The sequence below is a fragment of the Equus caballus genome, chromosome 10 (assembly GCF_041296265.1).
Source record: "Equus caballus isolate H_3958 breed thoroughbred chromosome 10, TB-T2T, whole genome shotgun sequence".
Lineage (NCBI taxonomy): Eukaryota > Metazoa > Chordata > Mammalia > Perissodactyla > Equidae > Equus > Equus caballus.
Genome location: NC_091693.1, coordinates 58,884,123 through 58,907,891, shown reverse-complemented (window position 1 = coordinate 58,907,891; position 23,769 = coordinate 58,884,123). Strand labels below are relative to the sequence as shown.

General features: G+C 37.7%; 1 protein-coding gene across 1 annotated transcript in view; it reads left to right on the top strand.

Annotated features, from left to right (window-relative positions):
* ASCC3 (activating signal cointegrator 1 complex subunit 3) overlaps window positions 1-23,431 on the top strand; it is a 336,776-nt gene extending 313,345 nt beyond the window's left edge. Inside the window, exons 38-42 of the mRNA XM_001915668.6 lie at window positions 14,845-14,996; window positions 16,691-16,838; window positions 20,162-20,371; window positions 22,347-22,522; window positions 22,617-23,431. Of these exons, the coding sequence (XP_001915703.3) occupies window positions 14,845-14,996; window positions 16,691-16,838; window positions 20,162-20,371; window positions 22,347-22,522; window positions 22,617-22,764 (834 nt within the window). The 3' untranslated portion in view covers window positions 22,765-23,431. The remainder of the gene's footprint in view (window positions 1-14,844; window positions 14,997-16,690; window positions 16,839-20,161; window positions 20,372-22,346; window positions 22,523-22,616) is intronic.
* The last annotated feature ends 338 nt before the right edge of the window (window positions 23,432-23,769 follow it).

The following is a 23,769-nucleotide window of genomic DNA, read 5'->3' as shown; positions in this document are numbered from 1 at the left end:
TATTCTTTAACATTAAGTATTTTTCTGGAGCATAATTTCTAACAGCTGCACTATATTCCTTCATATGAAGGTCATAATTTGTTTAATGAGTCCCCTGTTATAAGACATTGTGTGTCCATTTTCCTTTCTTATAAATTATAAACTTTAGTTATGATCATCTTAAATGTTGACTTGGCTTTTCAGAAGCCACCTGGTAATAAACTTAGTTCTAAAGCGATGGCAAACAGTTTTATGTCCTAAATCTTCTCATTCCTGCAATTTCTTCTTAAGATTATAATAATAGTAAACAAGACAGAAAGAGGAAAGAATATTAGAGTTGCCAATGGAAAATTTGGGGAGAAAATCAAGAGTTGATCAAATTTTCCATGACTGATTGACAGTTTGAATTATTGTACCCTATTATTCTCGTTCGATACATGCATCCTGCTGGCCTTAGACAGCATTGGTTCGCGCGGTTTTCCAAGCTGCAGCCCTGCTGGCTGATTGAACGTTATACTACTGTCCTCATGGGACATCAGCACGACCTTGGGTCTGTGTATGGGACTCAGTGCCACCAGCTCTTACTATAAATTCAGCTCTGCTCCTGTTTTAGTATAAGGCCTTAGGCAAGACACTTAACCCCTGGTGTCTGAGTAAAAATAACACCTTCTGGGAATGGGGCACTGGTTAATGTTTATAAAGTAAACAACAATTTGAGGACTCAAGGAAATAGGTCTATCCTGGTATTCTCATTCTTAGCTGGTTCTTTTATTTCCTTGCTTTATCATAGTAATTGTAACCCTAAAGTTTTTTTTATTCCCTTATTTTATGGAAACATAACTTTTTATATGAGCCATCACGTAGATTATGAAAACTCTGTAGTCTTGATTCTCCATGTCCTGGGACTCTTTCACAAAAGAAAAACATAGTTGTTATGGTAGTGGTATTCCCCCTTGCTTGAAGTCAGAATGGCTAATATAGCCTGCCTTCCCTTCTTGTACCCATTTGAAATTATATTTGTGTCATTTTTTGGTTGAAGGTGTTTTTGTCATGGTTCCTGTTAATATTTTACTCTTACTATCATTTCCATTTCCATCCTAGTCAACAAGAATAAAAGTCAAAATTACTGTGATATCGCAATTCTTAAAATCTGCTTAAAATGTTCTAATTTGTAAATTAAGTAATTATGGAATTGATTATTCTTGCCATTCACCTTTGATTCCTCTTCTTGATCATGTTAACTGTAAAATATATTTGTAAAATGTAGTAAATGATATGACATACTTTCTGTGTTGGAGGTACCAAAGAAAAACTTTGTTAGCTTCTATGGGAAAATTACAAATAAGTATCAAAAATTAAAGTAACTTGCTTAGATTTTCCAAATTTGGTGACAACGCCAGAACTGGTGATAAACATCTGGTGTTTTGATTAGCTTTCTGCTGTTTTCATCGAGACAAAGAAATTAATGTTCAGAGAAGTTAACTTTGTTTAAAGGTGATTTTTTTGAGGCAGTCCATGCTGAAACCAAGTGGAGATACCAGGATTTAAATCCTGTTCTAATATCTCTGATCTCTTCTGAGAAGTCTTTACATGATTCTAATGTAATATAAATATTATTTTTCATTTAAATGAAAAATATCTAAATACAATACAAAGGCAAATAGCATAAGAGTACAGGTTTATTTCTTAGTCACTTCCATTACCGCCTACTATTTACAGCAAAACTTCCCAGTAATTGAATGCTTTCAGTTGTTTAATGGAAAAAGGGAAACCATGGCTTGAGGAGCTGATTCAGTGAGCTGAGAACCAGAGGCCTGTGAACTTCAAAGTGCCATGGTGCTGTCGCTTTGCTGGGTTCATTTGGGAAGATTTCTCTCAGATGTAGCAGAGGCCAGATTTACCCTTCAGCTAGTGCTTTCTAGCCTGCAGCCTAAGTTTAATAGATCAAAACGTTTGTGTGCCTTTTAAGACTTCTGTTTTAAAAGACTTTAGCAGCAATGCCTTTAAAGACTACAAGATAATGCTGTATCTCATGAAAGAAGAAAACACACACACAAATAAGACAGTGTAGATTGATTAGAAAGATCTCTGGAGAACTATGCTTCCAAATTTAAATTGGAATTAATGTATGTTAAATAACAAATGCTAGCACAGCATTTGGAGAACTGAACACCATCCCTTTACCCCACACAAAAAAAGCTCTATTTCGTGATGGCTCATAAAGCAGACCATCAGGAACAGTGGTGGTGGTGAACATTCATTAAGGACTTTCTCTGTACCAGGCTCTTGTCTACTTGGTTTGCATTGAATTGACTCATTTGTTATGATAGTCCAATGAAGTAGACAATTATTATCCTCGTTTTATAAATGAAGACTAAGTAACTCTCCCAAGAGCACATCAGAAAGAAAAATAGCTTTCAGCAAAAGTTGGATGTATAAAAAAAGTGTATATCACAGGGTTCCCTTGTCCTATAAAGATGGATTTAAAAATTGTGCTCATGGTCTGTTCAGAATTTGTTTTAAAGTGTGAGAACTTCACAGGAATTTCCACGTTTTTTTAAACCAAGAATTCCTGCTAGACCATGAATAATATTTTTAAATTACAGTTGTGCACTGCATAGCAACATTTTGGTCAATGACAGACTACATATACGCATATATGATGGTGGTACCGTAAGATTAGTACCATATAGTCTAGGTGTGTAGTAGGCTTGTGTAAGTTTGTGTAAGTGCACTCTGTGATGTTCGCACAATGACAGATTCACCTAATGATGCATTTCTCAATGTTTCGCCATCATTAAGCGATGCGTGACTGTAATCCTCCTTTTCAATGTATACTCAAATCACCTCCCTTTAATTACTCTAGTTCCCTTTCAGCAGTCTGCCTATAATTGCTTTAACCAGTTCCTAAGAGAGACTTGTTAAGATGATTGATATTTGTAACTGCTTTATTGTATCACTCAACAGTGTCCCAGTTGATATGCTGTTTGCCCTTTTGGTATCAACTCCCTTATGATGCTTCTCAAGGTTTAATTTATATTATGCTAGGTAGATCAATGAATTAGCCATTTACTTCCCCCACACTCTCCCCCAAACTACAATATTTGAAAATAAATGGGGGAACAATCAAGTTGCTGACACAACCATAGGAGGAATGCCATCATAATTATAAGATAATCCTGCGGTAAATAGTATATACATACTAGAACAACCTGTGCATAGGTTTATTATTAAAACACACATACACACATTTGATGTTCCTCTTTCATTCTTTAGGGTTTGCCTTCTCTGCTTAGGTTATATTCTTGGCTTCTTTCACTAGTTAATCATCATCACCACTAATGGGGCTCCCCTGGATGCAGCCCTGGTCCATCCCACTTGTCCTTTTTGAAAAAACTTCAGACTTCTAGTAGCAATAGGCAATGTCAGATATTCCTCACCCCAAGATACGGAACTACCAACTCCCCAAAAGGTAGCAGCCCTCTCCTCTTTGCTATTGAGGAAGAGTGTAAAGTTCTGTATTCTGCATACTGAATGAGACATGTGTTTGTATAGATTGAATTCATGTTCCATTGTCCTAATGCAAGTGGGCAAAGGTATCCGAGGGCACATGCCTTAAAAATATCGTAGGCGATTCATTGCCTGAAAGGAAGATCTTTAAAGAGCTGTGTTCTGGTGTGTTAAGTTTCCATTGTTTTATAAATTCTTCCATCTAACTTTAATATAGGAGCTGTCATTTTACAGTATTTTCCTTAATGTCCAAGTCTTTTTTGAACTACTAAGTTTCCAACCTTTCTTCTCTTTCACACATAACAGGTAGCTCATATGCCACTAAAATTAATGTTAAAATGTTCCAGTAGGGTTTATCGTGTCATAAAAGGTGCTAGTCAAAAAATAACTTTAATAAGCTACATGAATAGAGGAAGGTGGGATGTGTGAATTGGACTCTTTTCTCCACTCAGAAGAACCTTCTTAAATTTGCAAAAGCAAATCCCTAAAAGTTTATTGGTGGGATTGCTGTTTAGCCCAAACTGCAAAACAATAATTTGACCTCTTTATCTCTGTAACAACTTCTGATAAACTTAAAGTGTATTACATTTCAAATAACTAGTATTATACTTTTTTCTATAACTCAAAGCTATTCTGAAAACACATTGCATCTTCAATCTACTTTTAAGAGTATTTTAATTGAGGAACTTAGTACGTGTATATATGCACATATTAGGATCTGAGAATAGGAAAGAACAGATACAGGAAGCAAAAGAAGATATAATATATGAATATTTTTCATTGCCCTAGTTCTTTTAACTGAGAGATCCTATGACTATAGCTGGGTCTATATTTCCATTAATAAATGATTCCCATTTGTAGTAGATTAAAAAGCATAGAAACATTTGATGATACCAGGAGATGAAACTGTCAGGGAGCAAGGCTAACGTAACCTTTGAGGAATATGTACCTATGGGTGCACTGAGCACAGGCTCAGTGGGTTGTCCATGTGTTAAAGAATGTCACTGTCAGTTAAATGAACAAGTTTTAGAATCACAGAGTCAAATACAGTTAGCAGTGAAACTAGTGCAGATATCACCCAGCTTAACAAAAGAAGTACTTGGTCAAATCCTTAATCCAGTAGTGGTAAGAAATGTTTTGATATAGTAAATTGTACATAAAATCTTCTGTATATTCTTAGTAGAATCCTTTTACATTTTTAAATGCTTATAATTAGACCAAATGAAAAGATTGTCTTTAAGTGGGCAGTATAGCACAATAGGCTTCAGAAAGTGTCTTCAAATCATTTTAAGAAAAAGATGGGTAGGCTATAAGTAAATAGTTTTTAGACTTCCAAAATTAGATTATACGTATTTAACAATCTACGGTTTAAAGAGTTAATTGCTGTAACTCAAGTCTTTAAAGGATTCTAAAATGAATATTACACTATTATATTTTAAATCTATTTTATGGGTATGTTTCAAGGAATATTAATACTATGAGCATACATTTGAAGGATTTTCCATCATCCAAAATATGCTGGAACCTTATCAATAACTATTTATAATGTCACTGACTGTTAAGGTGACTTGGGCATAATTCTTGGCACATAGTAAATCTCAATATATCATGGGTAAATGGAATAAATAAATTTCTCACTTTTTCCTTTCTCATTCTTCCTTAAGAGAGGATTGAAAAGGGAGATTTATTGTGTGTGGATTCTCACACTGTTTTTAAGATTATCTGCCAAATCTGAATTGTCTACCAACAAATGTAGCCTGTTTGTTGTAAACAGTAGTGTGACCTTATCAAATTAAGGGAGACGGGGAAGTCTAATTCAGGCTGCTTTCCTGGCAAGACTGCCAGGAGCTCATCTCTTGCCACAGAAGCGTGATGAAGTTTTATTAATGGATGACTATTTAAAAACAAGTAGTTCTAAATGAACTTAATCCTGAGTGCTTATTCTTCCAAATGCAAAGATCCACATTACAGTGCAGAATCATCATCCAGTTCGTGGCTATTTTCTCCTGTATCAAAGCTACATTTTAATTCCACAATACAACACCCAAAACACCACCTAAAACAAAGCACCATTCCCCATTCCGGAAGCAACACAGAGCTGATACATTTGGCATTTCCAAAACTAACACAAATGTGTGGATTTTGAGATATTAAACACCTTTACTTACTCTTGTGGATTTATAAGCAATCTTCCTTCAAGGACTATAATATAATTTGGAAGGCTATTTTCCCCTGGGTGACTCTACCTGTAAGCTTTTGTATGACAATTTGGTGACGGTTTATTGATGATATGATGCTATTATGAAGGATCCTTCTACCCTCAGCTCCTCTCCTCATACCCACATAACAATCCTTCTCCCTGTTGGGCTGTAGGAAATGAGTAATGCTTAACCCATTTGTGTGATCAATTCACTTAAGCAGCTACTGTGAAATGTTAATCACAACTTTAATTTGTACTGCATTAGCATTTTGATTAACTTGTAGGCTTGCTAGCGCACTTGAAGCGCTTTTACTCATAGTTACAGCTCGGAAATGACTTTTTGATTAATTAAGTTTGTTAGACAGCAGCTGAGCTTCCTGAATGCTAACCTTCTGGGGGTAAAAGTTCAGGAGAAAGTTACCGTGAACAACTGTTGCTATTGAAAAAGATTCTTATAAATGTACTTATAGCATTTTAATTATTGACAAAATATTGTATCATTACTTGCAACTGACCTGAACCTTTAGAGGAGTGTGCCTTTCTGTTAAAAAAGCTTTTCTCAGGTTTTCCCATCACTGTAAAACTTCTGGGAGCTCTTGAACTAAATAGTGCATATTCTAACAGATGTCTAACAACTAATGTTTTAACAAGCTGCCTAGGATGAATTTCCATAGTTGTTTTTTTTTTTAAATAGACTTTATATTTTAGAATAGTTAATGTCTTTTTTCTGCTCTAGGATCCCACTACTCTTTTTCTACTTTGGGATCCCACCCAGGATACCACATTGTGTTTAGTTGTCATGTGTCCTCAGGCTCTTCTTGGCTGTGAATTTCTCAGACTTTCATTGTTTTTGATGATCTTTCCATAGTATTTTGCATTCTCATGACATTCCATAAATAACAATTTAGTTTTTGTTAATTAATAAAAATCTTTTTTCTTATTCTAGACTAAATAAATCTTTCTCTTAAGCTCTGACAGTGTATTATCTTTATGTCATTTAACCTGAACAGAAGTAGCAACATTATCTAGTCATTTCAACCTTTGTCATGATTTTATTTTCATGTGGTTGTTGTAATCTCTACACTATCACTCAATATGTGAGGATGACTATCAGGAGACACAAGGAACAGGAGAAAAGGTTTCTTGAAGAAGAGAAAGAATAAAGGGAGGAGGAAGAAAGGGTGCAGGTCATCAGAATCCTCAGAGGGGGATAGAGAGGCTGGAACTTTGCCCCTCCATATGTCACCCTACGGCCACAGAGTCTCGAAGACACCGAGGACTAAATTCACACTTATTAAACTGAAGTTTAGAAAATTTTAATAATGGACCTTAGAGCTACATCTTATATCCTTCTGTTAACTTACCTCTTGCTATGCATTGAATGATACAGTTTTTCTTTTAGTGGCCTAATTTAGTGATTCTATTCCCTTGCAATGAACTTGACATAATTCAGTCACAGTACTCAGAGTTCCTATTTTACCCAGGGATTATTTAAATCCAGAATTCAGTTGTGTTTCAAAAGATATTTAATGGCTGTATATCAAATATTAAAATGTAGATATAACCAAATAGTACATTAAAATTGATTTTAAAATTGTGGGCTTTCAAAAATCATGTTGACAATATTTGTTCAGAGACATTAATCAATTAAATGTGTAATAATTTTGTCTGGAGTTTGTATTTTTCTGTTATGTGGGGAAACAGGACAGATGTAAACCACTTTAAATCCTTCTTGAAACAAGACGGGCTATATGTATAGCATTCAGAGATAGTAGAGTATACTGTAATGAGCACAGATATGAAATTGGAAAACCAAAATCATCTTTTTCTTTTTTTTAAGTATGCTTTTCTTTTGCTGAGGAAGATTGGCCCTGAGCTAACATCTGTTGCCAATTTTCCTCTGTTTTTATTTCCTCCAGAAAGCCCCAGTACATAGTTGTATATCCTAGTTGTAAGTCATTCCATTTCTTCTATGTGGCACACTACCACAGCATGGCTTGATGAGCAGCACGTAGTCCCGAGCCCAGGATCTTGAACCAGTGAACACCAGGCCACCGAAGTGGAGTGCGCAAACTTAACCACTCAGCCACAGGGCCAGCCCCAGATTGTCTTAACTTAACTTTTTACCAATGTGATTACATAGTCATTGAACTTCTGTGAGCCTCAGTTTCTCCATCTGTGAAAAGGGGGTAGTACTGATGCCTGTTTCATCCTTGGTATTTTAAGGATTAAATGAGAGCTGTTTATGAAAGTTTTATAATCTGTGCACTACTATACAAATATTTTCATCACATCCTATATGATGCTCTCTATACAGTTTGATTTAACTCTGTACTTCACCAGGACTTTTCACAATAGTTGAATGAAATTTACTTTATTTGGTATAAAATACGTAGAAATATGTTGTCAAGCTTGCATTTTTTAAGTATAAGCTACAGTAGAAGAAGATAAGAAAAATATCTATAGATTTGGATAAATCTGTCCTTTGCAGAAATAGTAACACCGCTATGAAAATGTGGTTGAATTCAAATGCTAAGACCAAGCTGGATATGCTTAGGGAATTCTTGAAATCAGTTCAAAATAAATGTTGAGGACATAGGTGTATTCAAGTCAGAAAGCATGCCTTTGGCTTCTGGACTCATAGAGCCTAACAAATTTCCTTCCAGAGAGTGTCCATTTTCTAAACTCCTAATTCTTTTTGTTTGTGAAGGTGAGGGATGGGGTTGTCTTTGTGCTGATGGTGCTGTTAGTGTTTGTTGCATCGTTTTACGTTGCATAAAGCCAAGTACTTCAGAAGGTCTTGAGTTTTCTGTGAATTCCATAGGGGGACAAGGTCTGGGCTGTGTATAGTATGTATGTGCACCTGTATGTGCACCTGTATGTGCACCTGTCTTTGTTTTTGCCTGTCCCTCTTTCCTGATCCATTGCTCCTTCCCTCTCTTGCTCCGGCAGTCAGACATAGGCAGACACACCCACCGTCCCATTTCTATCTTCCCTTTGAAACTCCTGAGCTGGGTAATTCTTATTTCTCCAGTAATAAAAGTCTGCTTCCTCAGGTGTCTCCAACCACATGTTTTTCTCAGATTCCTGCTTCTTTTATCCATGTCATGTTTCACTTTCAATGTCTGTAAGATTTCTTTTTCAACTATGATCCAAACTCTAGATCTCTCTGCCCACCTTCCTCAAACACCAGTTCACTCTTCAGGTTCATCCCAGCTCTTGCAGTCATCACAAGGGCTTCAGCAGATGACCTTTTTTCCACATCATGATTGCATGCATCCCAAACTCCTCCACTCTAATAATTACTATATCCAAACCACTTTAGCCACCACCTCCATGATATCACCCTCTGAATCTCCTCTCTGACTGTAGCATCTTTACCAGTCAGCCTGACTGAACATTTCTGTTACTCATTAGACCTGACTCTCTTATCCCCTTCCTAAACCTTCAGTTCGGTCTTAGTCCTCTATGACTTCGCTTGCCACCCTAAACAGCATTGACCCTCGAGTTGTCCACTTCAGCAGTGATATCGCTGGTAACCTAAAGTCTCTCACCTCCCTGGGTATTCGTCAACATCTGAATTCTCTGCTTTCATCCTCAAATTATTCCTGCTCAAATTATTCATACTCATTATTACCGGAAACAATCACAAAACATTGCTAATTGTTTCTACACTTCCTAATTGTTTCTAATAATTTCTATAATTATTGTTTTAAAGTCATGCTGTTGAAATCACTGCTGCTCTAGTTTTTATTCACGTCATTAATTCCCCCCAGTACTTAGTCAAAACCCTTTCATGCTCCTTTACGGTACTTTCTCCCAGCAAGAGATAGCACCTCCAACTTACAGACAAGACTGAGCCCTCTGCTATGAGTGCTATCAATTTCCATCCTCCTCACAGCAGAGCCTCTCTCTCCAAAGGCACTGTGTGTGTGAGGCTTCAGTGACCAGCTGAAGCTTGTCTTTTGTATGAGGCCTTACCCACACACCCCAGCAGCCAAACCTCATCTTCCTCTGATCCCAAGAGGGTCTTTTCTCTGTGCAGCTTGTTCTGTACTTAGTATATACTGCCTTCTTTTTTGGCTTAGGTTTTTCTGCCTGTGATTTCAAGGATATTACAGTCCACCTGGAAAGACAGAAAGTGTACTTTATGAAAACAAGTAACAATATAGTATGGGTATGTTGACATTTTATTGATGAAAGATTAAAACTTACAGAAGATAGACTTTTTCTATCTTTACAGAAGATAGGATTTTTCATATGAGAAAAATGAATACCAGTAGTTCAGTGATTCGCCCAAGGTCTTATAGTTAATTTAAAGGCACAAGACTCTAAACTCTCAAGTCTGTTTTAGTATACCGCACCATCTTCAAACCAGTGTCGAGTGTTCATGAGTTAGACGTATGATTATACTTCATCTAAACTTACTGTTTGCATTAAATACTGTCATATCAGGAAACCTGCTCAGAGTCCTATTTTATCTGGTATGCACATGCATCATAGAATCTTCTGTTCTAATCCAGGACCCCATTCCAATTCCACACACCTTCTTCACATCCTGAACTTTATAGGCAGTATACTATACTGGTTAAAAGTAAGCATTTTGGAGTCAAGCTTCCCAGAAGCTTGAACCCCAGCTGTACCCATTTACCAGAGCTTTGTAGCCTTAGGCATGTTTCTTTACCTCTCTGAGCCACCATGTCTTCATCTGTAAAATGGTTTAAGTTCGGTAACTTACATAAAATGTTATCAGAGTGTTTGACAAATGGTACATGCTTGACAAACAACCCCTCTAATCCCAATTGTTTCAGTAGTGCCCTGAGAGTACCTTCGATGCCCTCACCTCTTTATCCTTTCCTGCCTTTACGGATCTCATCTCCACGTAGCCCCGACCCCACTCTGCTCCAAAGATGCTCATTTTAACTATTTTGCTACCTGCTTTGTACCCAGGATTTCTAAGTCCACAACCCCAGCCCCTACTCTCTCCCCAGAGCTCATTTTTACCTGGACTTCTCACCTGGCTTCATAGTGGCACCTCAGTTAAAATGTGTTCAAAACCAAACTCATCACCTGCTCTCCTATAAATAAATGACAACCCCACGGTTTCTGTTAATTGTGATAAGGTTTTAATTGTAATATAATTTTATAAATGAATACAGTGCTATAAATCATATTTCCATTCTGTCACAGCTGGACATGACACTGAATCAACACTCAGTTGAAGGTGAAGACAACTTAGTGGGATAAAGTCTCACACAAAGTCAGCCCCCATCCTTTTTCCCCTACACTTAGAATCATCCTGGCTTTACCTGGTAGGTAGCATGCCAAGTAGAAAGTGGATAAGAGGTAAAGGGAGAGTAAGTATTTGCCTAATGTTAATGCTAAGCTAGTAAAGAATGTGCACAGTTATTTCTCCTTAGTGTACTAAAACAACCTTCTGTTATTGAGCATTAGATCTCTGTAAGGGACTTTGAGGTGACTTGGGGAACTGAGCCATGATCTCCACTTGTTACCAAAGCTGCCCCAGGGAGTATCATATTCCTGTTAGTCCTTATCTACCAGGAAGACTGCTATAAAGATAGTGAGACAGAAGGAGTCCATCCTAGGCTCTGTCATGTGGAGGTGTGTCACTGCAGGCAACCAGGACCCTCAAGCCCATTTTCCTGGACCATCCTTGACCTTAGCCCCTTTAGGTATGTGCCTCTGAACAGTAACATGGGCTTGCGCATTCAGACTGAGAACCGAGCCCACATCCTCCAGTTTGGCCTGAGCTGCAGTGTCCATCTTTGGCCTTGTCCCCTGGCTTTCTTGTAATTGCACACCTCTCTTGAGGAACAGTTCTGCCCATTCTGTGCCTTTGCTCCTGACCATGCATGCCCTGCCCCTTGAAGCCCTGTACCTCTCAGTGCAGAAATCAGCACCAAAAGGCCAAAGGAAGTCCCTATAAGAAAGAATGGGGTGTTTTAGGGTGTTCTTTTCATATTATCCTGGAAAAACTTTAAAAATAGACACATGTTGGGGCTAGCCCAGTGTTGTAGTAGTTAAGTTTGTGCACTCTGCTTCAGCGGCCCATGGTTCCCAGGTTCAGATCCCAGGTGCAGACCTAGCATGGCTCATTCAGCCATGCTTTGGCAGTGTCCCACATAAAACAGAGGAAGAGTGGCACAGATATTAGCTCAGCAACAATCTTCCTCAAGGAAAAAAAAAAAAGAGGAAGATTGGCAACAGATGTTAGCTCAGGGCCAATCTTCCTCGCACACACACACACACAAAAAAAATAGACGCCTATTTATTGAGTTCTACTGTGTTCCAGCCAGTATATTAGATATCTTACATAGTACCTTATCTCATTTTACCCTCAGAGCACCCCTATAAGGAGGTATAATACCCCTTCTATCAATGAGAAGTCTGGCATAGTAAAGTTAAGTGGTTTCCCCAAATTTACACATAGGAAGTGGGACAAAATTAGGATTCAAACCTCTGTCTATCTGACGTCAAAGCCTGTCATTTTTTTGCTACACGGTACTGCCTTTGACAGAGGTACAACAGCTTAAGCAGAATGTCGTTATGATCATTGTAACTGGATTTTTACCGTATTCTTTCACAAACTATGTCTTGAGTGCACTATGCAGGGCTAGAATTACAAAAAATATTTCCAGAGTCGTGCCATCAAGGAGTCTAAAGTTTAAAGGGCAGGTGTGTAAACAAAGAATCACAATGGGATAATGGTGGCGTGTGTCAAGAGCAGCAGACACATAGGAAAAAGAAGTACCTACAATCCACCTGGAAGCATTGGGGAGGCTTCACACTTGGAGTAACATTTGATCTAGCCTTGAAGGATAAATAGGAATCCCCAGGTGGACAAGGCCGAGAAAGCAGTATTTGTAAAAAGGGAACATTAGGAGGAAAGAGGAATGCGGGGAAACAGCAGTAATTTAGTATCGCTGCACTGAAGGTACAGAGGGGAAGGTGGCAAGGGCGGTAAGCCAGGACCAGATAGATCATAAGGTGTTGACTGTCGTGCAGAGAAGTGTTAGCTTTTGTCCTCTACACAGTGTGAAGCCATTGAAGAAATTTAAGCAGAGGAATGGCATGATCAGTTTTACCTCTGTAAAAATTTACTTTGGTAACAAAGTAAAATATGGGTTGAAAAAAAATTAGATAAGAATGAAAAAAAGGGGTATTTATCATATTTCAAGTGAGAGTTAATGAGGGCAGGGGGAGGCAAAGGAAACAGGACCAGCTATAAGGTGATTGAGCAGACGTGTAGCAACGTTTGGCTCGCCACATTTGGGTAGTCACAAAACCTGTGTCATCCCAGATTCTTGATCTCCCTACCTACCTTTTCTCTAAAACAAGGTAAATAATAGTTTTCAATTCATGATATGGCTTTTCATTTGCTTCATGTGAGCAATCACTTTGCATGATTTTTTACGTTTCACATCTGGATCATACAATGAAAGATTGTGGGGAACTCTCATAAATTTTATGAAATCTTTCAACTTCATCATGAAAACTTCAAAGTTAAAAACATATGGTCCATCCCTCCAACTCTTCTAATATGTAAGCTTTTGGTCTGGAATTTATTTCCAGTCAAGTTGTAATGTGAAATCACAAGTCAAATCTCCATAGTTACTCCACATTACAACTTCTAACATCATCGTGATACTGCATTAGATGTAATTATTCACTTCTCTTTTCCTTTTCTCTTCCCTTACAGAACTCCAGAGTTGTGGCTTGTAAACTAATACTTTTTTTGTCTGAGTAGTGTTCATCATGACCTGCTCGTCTCATGCACTTCAAAGAAAGGCAAAATGTTTTAATTAGCTCTGCAGAGACGTAGGAAGCAGAGAGGTGGATTTTCCCCAGATTTATAAACGTGTACCTTTGTAGATGTATACACATTGATAGACACACATACACATATTCATTCTTATGAATATACCTATTATACCAACATTCAGGCTTTACGATGTATAATTAGTAGACTCATGGGTGATTACTCAATGGTGTAAATTCCATCACATCAACCATGCTATCCAGAAATGTTGATCCATTTCCCTGTAAGGTCTATGAGAAGACCACAGATTGGTTGAGCCAGGTGTTTTTTAAACTATTTTACTTGTGTAAATTAGAGAAGACAGATAGGAAATTCAAAACTTGTAAGGAAAATATATCTGCCTCAGCAGTACTAAGTAGTATAACAAGTTAATTTTACTAAAATAATATACCTTAAAAATTATTTCCAAAAATGTATTAATAGATTTCATACATTTTATCAATATTTTGCTGTTGGTGAGATGTTTACTATTAAAGTGTCATTTTAGACATTTACTAGGTACATCCAATTTCTCTTACCTTCTTCTCTTCATTTCCCAAAACAAGAGAGTACACTCCTAAAACTGTATTAAAGAGCTGCCTCAGATCATGATATTAACTTATGCGTCTTTAAGTCAGCATTCTCCAGAATCTAATTTAATTGAAATAGCTTTGCCTGTGTAAACTTCTCCTTTGTTTAAATAAGATTTCACTGTTTAGTTTTGCCTTAAGCAAATGCAGCGTTTGTTTGTCCGTAAAACATTAGATTAAATGTATAGACTAATATGAATAGCCTCCCGTCATTCCACATGCACCACTGGCAGTTGCCCCTTTGCTAGTGTGTAGTGTATTATTTTTGTTGAAAACCAAGGCTCTGTCCTTAGGCTGCTCTTTGGGGAAAATAAATTTTTGGCAAGAAAACCTCCTGTCGCCTTACCATTATTGATTTTAAGTTTGGAAAAGGCTACCTGAGATTTACTCTTTAAATGCAGCTGCGAATGCTCTTGATACAATGAATTATATAGGTATTTGCTCTCCAAGTACACTGAGTTTTTTCCTTTGCCTTATTACTGGGTACCAGTATTATCTGGCTATCTTTGCTGCCCTAAAAAACTTAAATATTTGACACTCTGTGGGAAGTAATATGCAGTGAATGTTACGGGAGATTCAGTTTGTTCTCTCCAATCCGACTGTAGTTCATTTTCTGGTTTCTATTTTGATTTAGAGGTATAATGCTCGGTTTTGTTATTTCTTTTTTGTTGAGGCTAACATCAGATCTCCAAAGAAGAGGGCAGGTGCCATAGTATTCTTTTAATACGTGCCTTTCCCCTGTTCAGGCAATGCTGGATGTGGCTGCAAACCAGGGCTGGCTGGTGACTGTCCTAAACATCAGCAACCTGGTTCAGATGGTGGTCCAGGGCCGGTGGTTGAAAGACTCTTCTCTTCTCACAGTACCAAACATAGAGCTCCACCATCTTCACATTTTCAGGTGATCGTTTGGATTTTCAATGTAATTGGTTTTTAAGTTTCAAAAAGATTATTTTGTTTTCATGTGGTTTTTTTCAGGCTGTACCTAGAATATTGATTCTTTACAGTGAAAATGCCTGTTTCCCAAGGGGAGACATGGCCTACTTCGTGATGTAATGTTCTCACTTAGAATTTGATCATCTGTTCCAAGCTGAACCACAATTCATTGTAACCTTCTAATAAATTGTCTTCCGTTTGCAACAATGGATACATTTTTATTTTAACTGTGTTTATTCCTTTACAATATCAGCCTTCATTTAAAAAGATACTTTAAAGTACTTTGTGATCTAAAGCAAAATATTTAAATTGCCAGTTTCTGTTATTGCAGAATAGATTTGAGGAATCCGAAATCCATTATCAAAAGTAAATTGTGCATCTGCAAAATGTCCAAAACTGGGTAGCTATTTTTACTAGGAGCTCAAAATATAACCTATGCCTAAAAGAAGAGTTTATATTATCATCAAATGATTTAACCCTTAGGTCCTAGGTACATGGCTGCAAATATTTTAGCAAGGAAGAGAACATTACATGTTACAAGCAAGGTTGGCAGTGTTTAAATGGAAATGTTTCTTTCATGCCAGTGTTTCACACCAGTTGAGAGATGCTTTACAGCCAAATCTTGGTTCACAGTCATGTAGACAAAGCAAAACAGTCTGGCTGCAGCCTGCTGTCATGTACCCTCAACCTCTTGTCAGCTAGATTAGGGGTGGTGGTCATTTGAGGCATCTAGATACAGACGCCAGGCAGAACCTCAGACACACCTGGGGTCTCCTCAGGGAAGTCCCTCAATTTGACTCAAGTGTGAGGTTCCAGGGCAGTTATTTCCATGGTGCTTGAATCCCCAACATGGGATGACCTGGACACTAAAAGGCACATTCAAAGAGAGAGCCACACCAGCAGCAGGTGGCATGAGGGGAAAAGCAGATCCCTCATGTGTCTGCAGCTCAGTTTCAGGAGCCCTTCCAATCTGGTAGTAAAACTGGTGGGAGTTGGGTTTCAGCAGTAAACCAGGCACATAAGGGTGCTACCACGACACAGCACGGAGGCTGCTTCAGGCCTAGGAGATTGGATCCAGTTCTTTACTGTCACCCTGCAAAGTGGTATGACAGTATAATTTTAATTATGTTTTTCTTCCTGCTGTATAAGCAGCAAATAGAGAATGAAATTTAGATGGACTCCATTCTTGGGGATCTGGCAGTAGTTACGCTATAAATCTCAAAGATTCCCAAAATGTGCTTTTCATTTTATGCTCCTAACAACTTACAATGAAAACTTTATTCACGTAATTGTCTTAGAGACATTTGCCTGCAACCATTGAAAACATGTCAGGGCTGCAGTGCAGAGCTTTATCCATGTAAAAACATCAGTGCATGCCAGTGCCTTCCTATGCAAAGACACCCATGCCCTGTGAACCCTCAGTATTGACTGAGCTCCCCTATGATTTACACATTTTATGTAGTGACAGCAATACTGCCTTGAGTTGATATATCTTAGAGGATGCTAGCTGATTCTGAAACATAGCAATAATGGCCTTTAAAAAGTTATATAGTAATCTTAATTTTAAAAAACTGTTCTAATTTTATCAATCATTATTGTCAGAAAATCCCATTTGTGCCATGGAAGAATTATTTGGTCGGTGTTGATATTATTTCTTAGGAAATGGAGCTCAGGTATAAAGGGCCCACGAGCTGGGTGCCATGGCTTCATTGAGTGCCTTCCTGAACTGATCCACGCCTGCGGAGGGAAAGACCACGTATTCAGCTCCATGATGGAAAACGAGCTACCAGCTGCAAAAATGAAGCAGGTGAGGCCATCCCTTCTGTGTTTTGAGGCTCCCTCACTCTGTCTGGGAATTTATACCAAGATCTTCTAACTTAGAGCATTGGAGTTTTGGAGTAAGGCTCAACTGGGTTTAAAGTCTGTCCACCATTTACTGATCATGATTATAAACATGAAAACATCATACCTGTCTCATGAAGTTCTTGTGAAAATTAAGCAGGGTGTTATCATTAAACTGCTTTGTGTAGTTCCTGATAGAGAACAAGAGCTCAGTGAATGGTATTGAAAGTCACAACAGTGACAGTGTTTAGTAGCAGTCCTGGCCTTATTAGAAGTTGCTTCAGTCGAATGCTAGTCAGCCGGCTGGGAAAGCCCTGCGACGCCTCGCCCATCGCTAGGCTGCGTTACTGAGGCCATCTCACCCCTTTCTTCAGGATGATTTTTCTTTTTTTACGCTTGGGTATATTTTCGTGCAATTCTCTCAGTTACTTTTTTAAGCCCCCTCCTTATTTTAATCATTTTATCGTTCCTAGATTCTCAAATAGTCCTTCAAATGAACTTTTTATTTTTTTATTTGTGTAGCATATAACTGAGACAGAAAGCTACATCTGTGTTGTGAAAGACACCATAGGTCATCTCTCCAGACCATCTTTGGAAAGGCCAAAAATATGAATGAATGATGCCAGAAGTATTTGGCATATCTAGACTTTTAAGTCTTAAACAATTTTACCCTAAACATGTAAAGTAAACATTCAGGATTTATAAGGTAATGAACATCTTGACTTGCAAATGCAGGTATTAAAATAAAGAAACTTCTAAACCATATCGTTTTTCTTCCAATGGAACTTACTTTTGAGCAAGACTTGGAAAAAGTATGACAGGCTTAAAGTCTGATTGTTCAATTTCTGTTGAACCCAAAATTGGCACAAAAAACTATTTAAATATTCATAATAAGTGCCTACCTTTCTAACTAAATTACCATCAAAATTATGAATAAAAACAATATATCTAAATCAAAACAAGGCTTCCCTTAGCAACAACAGATTTCTAACATCGTATACATTGATTTCAAGCCAGGTTTTAGATGTGATGAAAAATTAGAACATTGTTATAATTAGTTCAGGGAGAACGCTGAAGTAAACTTACTTAATTTATTTGCATAAATTGCCGTTCTGTTATCTTTAAAACCAAATGCAAATTGGCTCAGTCTGATATGATGATGGTTATTTGGCTCAAAAGTGCTTCAATTTGCAGAGCAATCTGCTGTCGGCTCTGCAGTGAGGCGATCCCAGGTAACATACAAATCCTGAATTATTCCAGAAATTAGTATGTTTAAAGCATCAATTTAAGTGCTAATTGCAGTAGTAATGAGAAAAAGCAGTACGACTGTGAGATTTGCATCTTCCACCCCATCAGTATGCCTGGAACGGCTGCTGACTGGCAGAGGATTTGGCTGCTAATTAAATAATTGTATGCATGGCAGTGCTCTTGCCTGATTCAATAGATGAAGATTAATCCTCAGATAAATATGTTTGGCTGGTATTGAAATGTCTTAGCAGTTTCTTTAAAAATAGCTCGTGTTTTATATACATATGTGTGTGTGTGTGTGTGTTTGTGTGTATACACACACCCAACAAATATATGTGTACCCACTGAGGATGAAAAATAATATTAACTGCTACAAAAAAGATTACATACATTTAAAAACAAGATCTGACTTTTGGGGGCTTTGTAAAGTTAAATCCCAACAAGTTGCTAATAACTGAAAACATATTGGTAACTAATTTAATGGTACTAGTAAAGAAACATATGAAGTCTTGCTTCGTGTGATAAGTGTCACTTTGCCTCACAAAGTTAGATGCTTTGCAGAAATGGTTTATTTAAGTGTCTCCTTGATCACTTTTCCACTCTGGCCAGCCTTAGAAGAACATCAAGCGGTGCAGCTTCTGTGCTCCATAGCTCTTGGGTCTAGCAGGAGATAGGCTGTCATCTGTTACCTTGAAGCACAGTGTAGACCATTCTGTGGCTTGACCATTTCAGGGTCTATTCCACACATAATGTAAAATTCACAAGACAGGTTATAGGATTGGAGTTGCATTGAAATTTTGCACTAGATTTACATTTTTTGAGTTCCTAAGGGGTCGTTGGATTCATCATGGCTGCTTCATTTCAATTAGATATCCTCAGCGGCACTGAAGTCTTAGCAAACATGAAATCAGAGCCTATAAGGTAATCTATGGTACGTATTAAAGAAAAAAAGGGAAAACCAAAATTAAAGTATTCATATACTTTTAAAAACGAACTTAGGAGTAACAACTGGTAAAATAACCAACATGCTGAGAAGTTTTCTTGACTGATAGTGATAGCGCCACATAATTGTAAATGATAGAAAAAGGTGACCCTTGGTTATCTGAGGACATCAAGTTTGTTTTGTATACATCCTTTCTGTAGACAGGAATTCATTCATTCTTTCAGTCATTCATTCAGTGATGATGAGCAGTTACTATTTCATGCTGATTTCTCACAAATATCTTTCAATTTAAAGAACAAGAATAAAACTGGTTAAAAATTTTCTACCCCTTTAGTATGTGTCATTTTAACTGGTATTCTCAACATGACAATGCCAAAAATACATATTTGTTTCTAGAGGGAACCCTAGACTTATGAGGTTCCTAATGATAGCGACATAGGAAATATTTTTTTTTTTCAGAATAAATTTGAAATGTGGACAAAAAAACATTTTGCATAGTAAGTGGTCACTGGATTAGGCTGGCTGACATCAACAATTGCATCACATTTTTTTTCAAGTTACCCTTACATCCCCAAGTAATGCTCTCCACCTTAACAGTCACATAAATATTAGAATAGACGCTTCTCTAAAACAAACCAGTTCAACAACAAACATTCTTAAACTTATTTTTTAATATAGTCAGTAGTCATTCAATTTCTAGCAGGGATTTATAGTAAAGTGGTCTCAAGTTTGATAATTCATTTTCTTTTTAGTTGCTTTGAAAGGAATTTAAACTACAAAGATTAAAAGCACAGTATTTTTGCACACAAGTGAGTACAAGAAAAACAGAGAAATCTGGATAAGAGCTGTGGATTGTGTCAATTTTGATATCCTGGTCTTAAAATTGTCCTTCAGTTTTGAGAAATGCTATCATTGGGGGAAACCGGGGCAGTGGTGCATAGGATCTCTCCATCTTGTTTCTTACAACTGCATTGAATCCGGAATTAATCTTAAAACAAAGAGGTTGATTTTTTTTTTTAAGCACACTATTCCTTAGTTGATCACTGCATTTCACGTTAGCCATTCCTTTATGATCTTTTCTTTCTTTTTTTATCCAGGCATGGAATTTCTTATCTCGCTTACCGGTGATAGATGTTGGCTTAAGTGTTAAAGGCTGGTGGGATGACTCAGTGGAAGGACACGGTGAACTCGCCATCACAACTCTGACTTCAGACAAGCGAGATGACAACAGATGGATCAGATTGCATGCTGATCAGGAGTATGTGCTTCAAGTCAGCTTGCAGAGAGTCCACGCTGGGTTCCACAAGGTAGAGTGTTTGGTTTCCATTCTCAAATGCTTCACACCAGATACCAGCATGCAGCACCACACATATCTTTTCTATTACTAATGTGTCCGTGTCATTCATGAATCCCGCTTTCTCAACTGGCCTTAAACAGCAAAAGTCAGTCTTCTGAAATTAGTCAGTTCTCCTCATGTGCCATTTTTCAATCCCAGAATATTGACCTCACATGATAATAAATTGCCTGGAGCACTGTTCTCAAAATATGGTCTATAGACTCTGTCCAGCGGAATTTCCTGGAGGGCCTTTAAGATTGCAGCCTCCTTGGCCCTACCCCAGACTGAGTGCATCTGAATTTCAGGGGGAGGGATCTCAAAATCTATACTTTCACCCAGCACCCCAAAAAATTTTTAAGGACATTGAAGTTTGAGAAGCATGGCCCTACCAGCACTTTGGTATAAAGGAACCACATTGTGTGGATGTGGATGAGAACCAAGCTTTACCTCTTAGCTCCATGAATTTCAGCAAGACACCAAGCATTTCCGCACCTCAGCGGCCACATCATCCTGCTTCCTTCATTCTAATGCATCTGAGAGAGCTTTGTCGGTGTTCATACAGACCGAAAGTTCACAGTATTTTTATTTTAAATTACTCTGCTCTTTTCTGTTGCCTGTGACACCAAAATTGATTGTTTGGCCCTCTAAGACTATTACTGCACCAGCGTGTGGGCAGATTGGGTTTTACTACCACAATAATCGAAATAGAGATTTGTCTTCTCTTTAGCCCAGTGGCGTGAGGGACATTCCCTACCTAGAATAAGCCCTCAGGAGAGATGACTGTCCCCTCAGTTTGCACATACAAAATGCTCCCTGGCTTTCTCTTGTGGCGACATCTTTTCAGTACTGTGCCTTCAAGGCCCACCTCCTCTGGTTTCTGATTCTGAAAGCCAGTCAATGAAAGTAGGAACTGACTGGCCTCTGGCATTTCAGAGGCTTTAATATGAACGTTTTTAGGTGACTTAATGTATCCCTACTTACAAAGAATAGTCATCATCATCAGACAGATAAAATCATGGGAAAACTAAGATTTTTTTTATCTTAACATTACTGCTTGAAAATTAAATTCAGTCATGCTAGAAAAACTAAATTTGGTTTCTAAATGCTGTAAAAATACATTACTCTCTGACCTTTCTTTTGAAATGCCTTAAGTGAAACATCTCCCTCCGGAATATCAAGTGAAGTCTGATTGAGAACATGTCATTATTAGTACCTGTCACTCTTAGTACATTTTATGCCATAAAGTCATTGTCTTAAAGATTCACTAGAATAATCTTCTGTTTTGTAAAATCAATCTAAAATAAACAGTTCAAATGCTGTCGTTAGGGTGATATCTAGTTTTGGATTGTGGTGATTAATATATTTTACAAATTGCTTGGCTTACAATTTCCCATTCCTCAGAGAAAGGACTTTTTAATATTACCTAGAATATGTGCTTTTTTATGTGAGTTTTATTTTTGGGTGGGGGGAAGGTGTTTATATGCTGTGGTGCCTATGATCTTGAGGTCGAGAGTCTAGTCTTGACTTTCTCCCTTTTTCCCCCTAAGTATCAGTTTCTGGTGAATTAGGCTTTGGAAAATTTGGTTAACATGGTTATAGCTCAGTTTATTCATCTGCAAGTGGGATATAAATATCATTTATAAGAATGGTGTGAGAATTTTCTAATTCATCGCAAAGACTCTGGGCTTTCTGTTCTAACTGAGCCAAAATATTCTGGTGGTTATGGCCGCAAATTAGTGTCTGTAATGTGCTTTGAGGATCTTTAAAGAAGGTAAGCGATAGCATATCAAAGACACCAAACCAGAAAATTAGAAACATCCCAGATAGATATACTGATCCAGGTAGATTTATGGCCTTCACGTAAGACAACGTAGCTTTTTAAACACAACCGAGTGGTGTAGAAAGTCTAGACATTATTAATGGTTTTTTTTTTTTCTGATTTACAGGGAAAGCAAGACAGCCATGCAGTCACCCCTCGATTCCCCAAACTAAAAGATGAAGGATGGTTTTTGATATTAGGAGAAGTGGATAAGAGAGAACTGATTGCTTTAAAAAGAGTAGGATATATTCGAAATCATCATGTAGTTTCCATCTCTTTTTATACCCCTGAAGTGCCTGGAAGGTAAGCAGAATCTTGCCAGCAAAGTTCTGAAAGAATTAAGTGTGGCTGTCATTAGAAAGGTGGTTTTCCACTTTTGTTCTATTTCGTCCTTTAGGTATATCTACACGCTGTATTTCATGAGTGACTGCTACCTTGGCCTGGACCAGCAATATGACATTCATCTCAATGTCACACCCGCGAGCATTTCCGCACAGGTCAACGAGGAGGTCTCTGATGCCTTGACTGACCTGAAAGTGCAGTAACCTGACCCCAACAATCCGCTTGAAAGAAGTGCTTGAGAAGTCTGGCTGTTCAGTCCTCTGGACCAAGTCAGATTACTTGATGTTTGCCTTGGTGGAATCAACTTCTAACCTCAGGACACCGGGGGAATGGCCGGTGGCTGCAGTACTGACTTCAGCAACACAAAGTTAGCTGCAGTGGCCTTTTAACAAATGTTGCCTTTTATAACATTGTCTTCATGAGTTTCTTGATATGTAAAGTGGATAGACATGTAGGAGAATCTTTCTATTTGTGTATGTTGAGATGATATTTAGGAATTACCAAATTTTACATTTTACGTCTCACAACGTACTGTTTACAAGAATATTGGCTTCTTTTTTTCTAAGGAAAACTACGCTGAGGTATAACAGTGTTAGAATTTGTTGTAACAGATTTCTAACCCTGCAGCATAAAATATATAAGATAAACATGTATGGTGGCACACAGTGTGTCTTGTTAGCAAAATTTATACTTTGATCACATGCAGAAATAGTTTCAGGAATTTCTTATAGTCATAAATGTTAATAATATATGATATAAAACTACATTACAGAGCCCAATGATGATAAGAAAAGAAAATGGAATATGCTGATCTTAGAAAATGTAGATACTGTAACTGGTGGAAATAAAATATTCAGAGAGCCACTTCAAGTCAAGCTGACTGAATTATTCTTCCTGCTTCCTTCCCATTATATCCTCTCTTACTCTTCTATTCTTTTTTTCACTCCTTTCTCCTTCAAGACTTCACTTCCATTCTCTTTCTGATCTATTTATTACCCAGGGAGAGAAGTGCAGTCTAATTGGTGTTGTAACATGTACGGACCATATGGTACGGTTCTTTGCCGTTAGGCTCTCTAGGACAGGTCTGAGGCAAATAAAATTTTTGACCCCTACAGGTAGGTTTTTACCTGTGATAAAGGAAATTTCTCTGCAGTAATCCCCCTTATCTGCAGTCAACTGTAGTCCAAAACTATTAAATGGAAAATTCC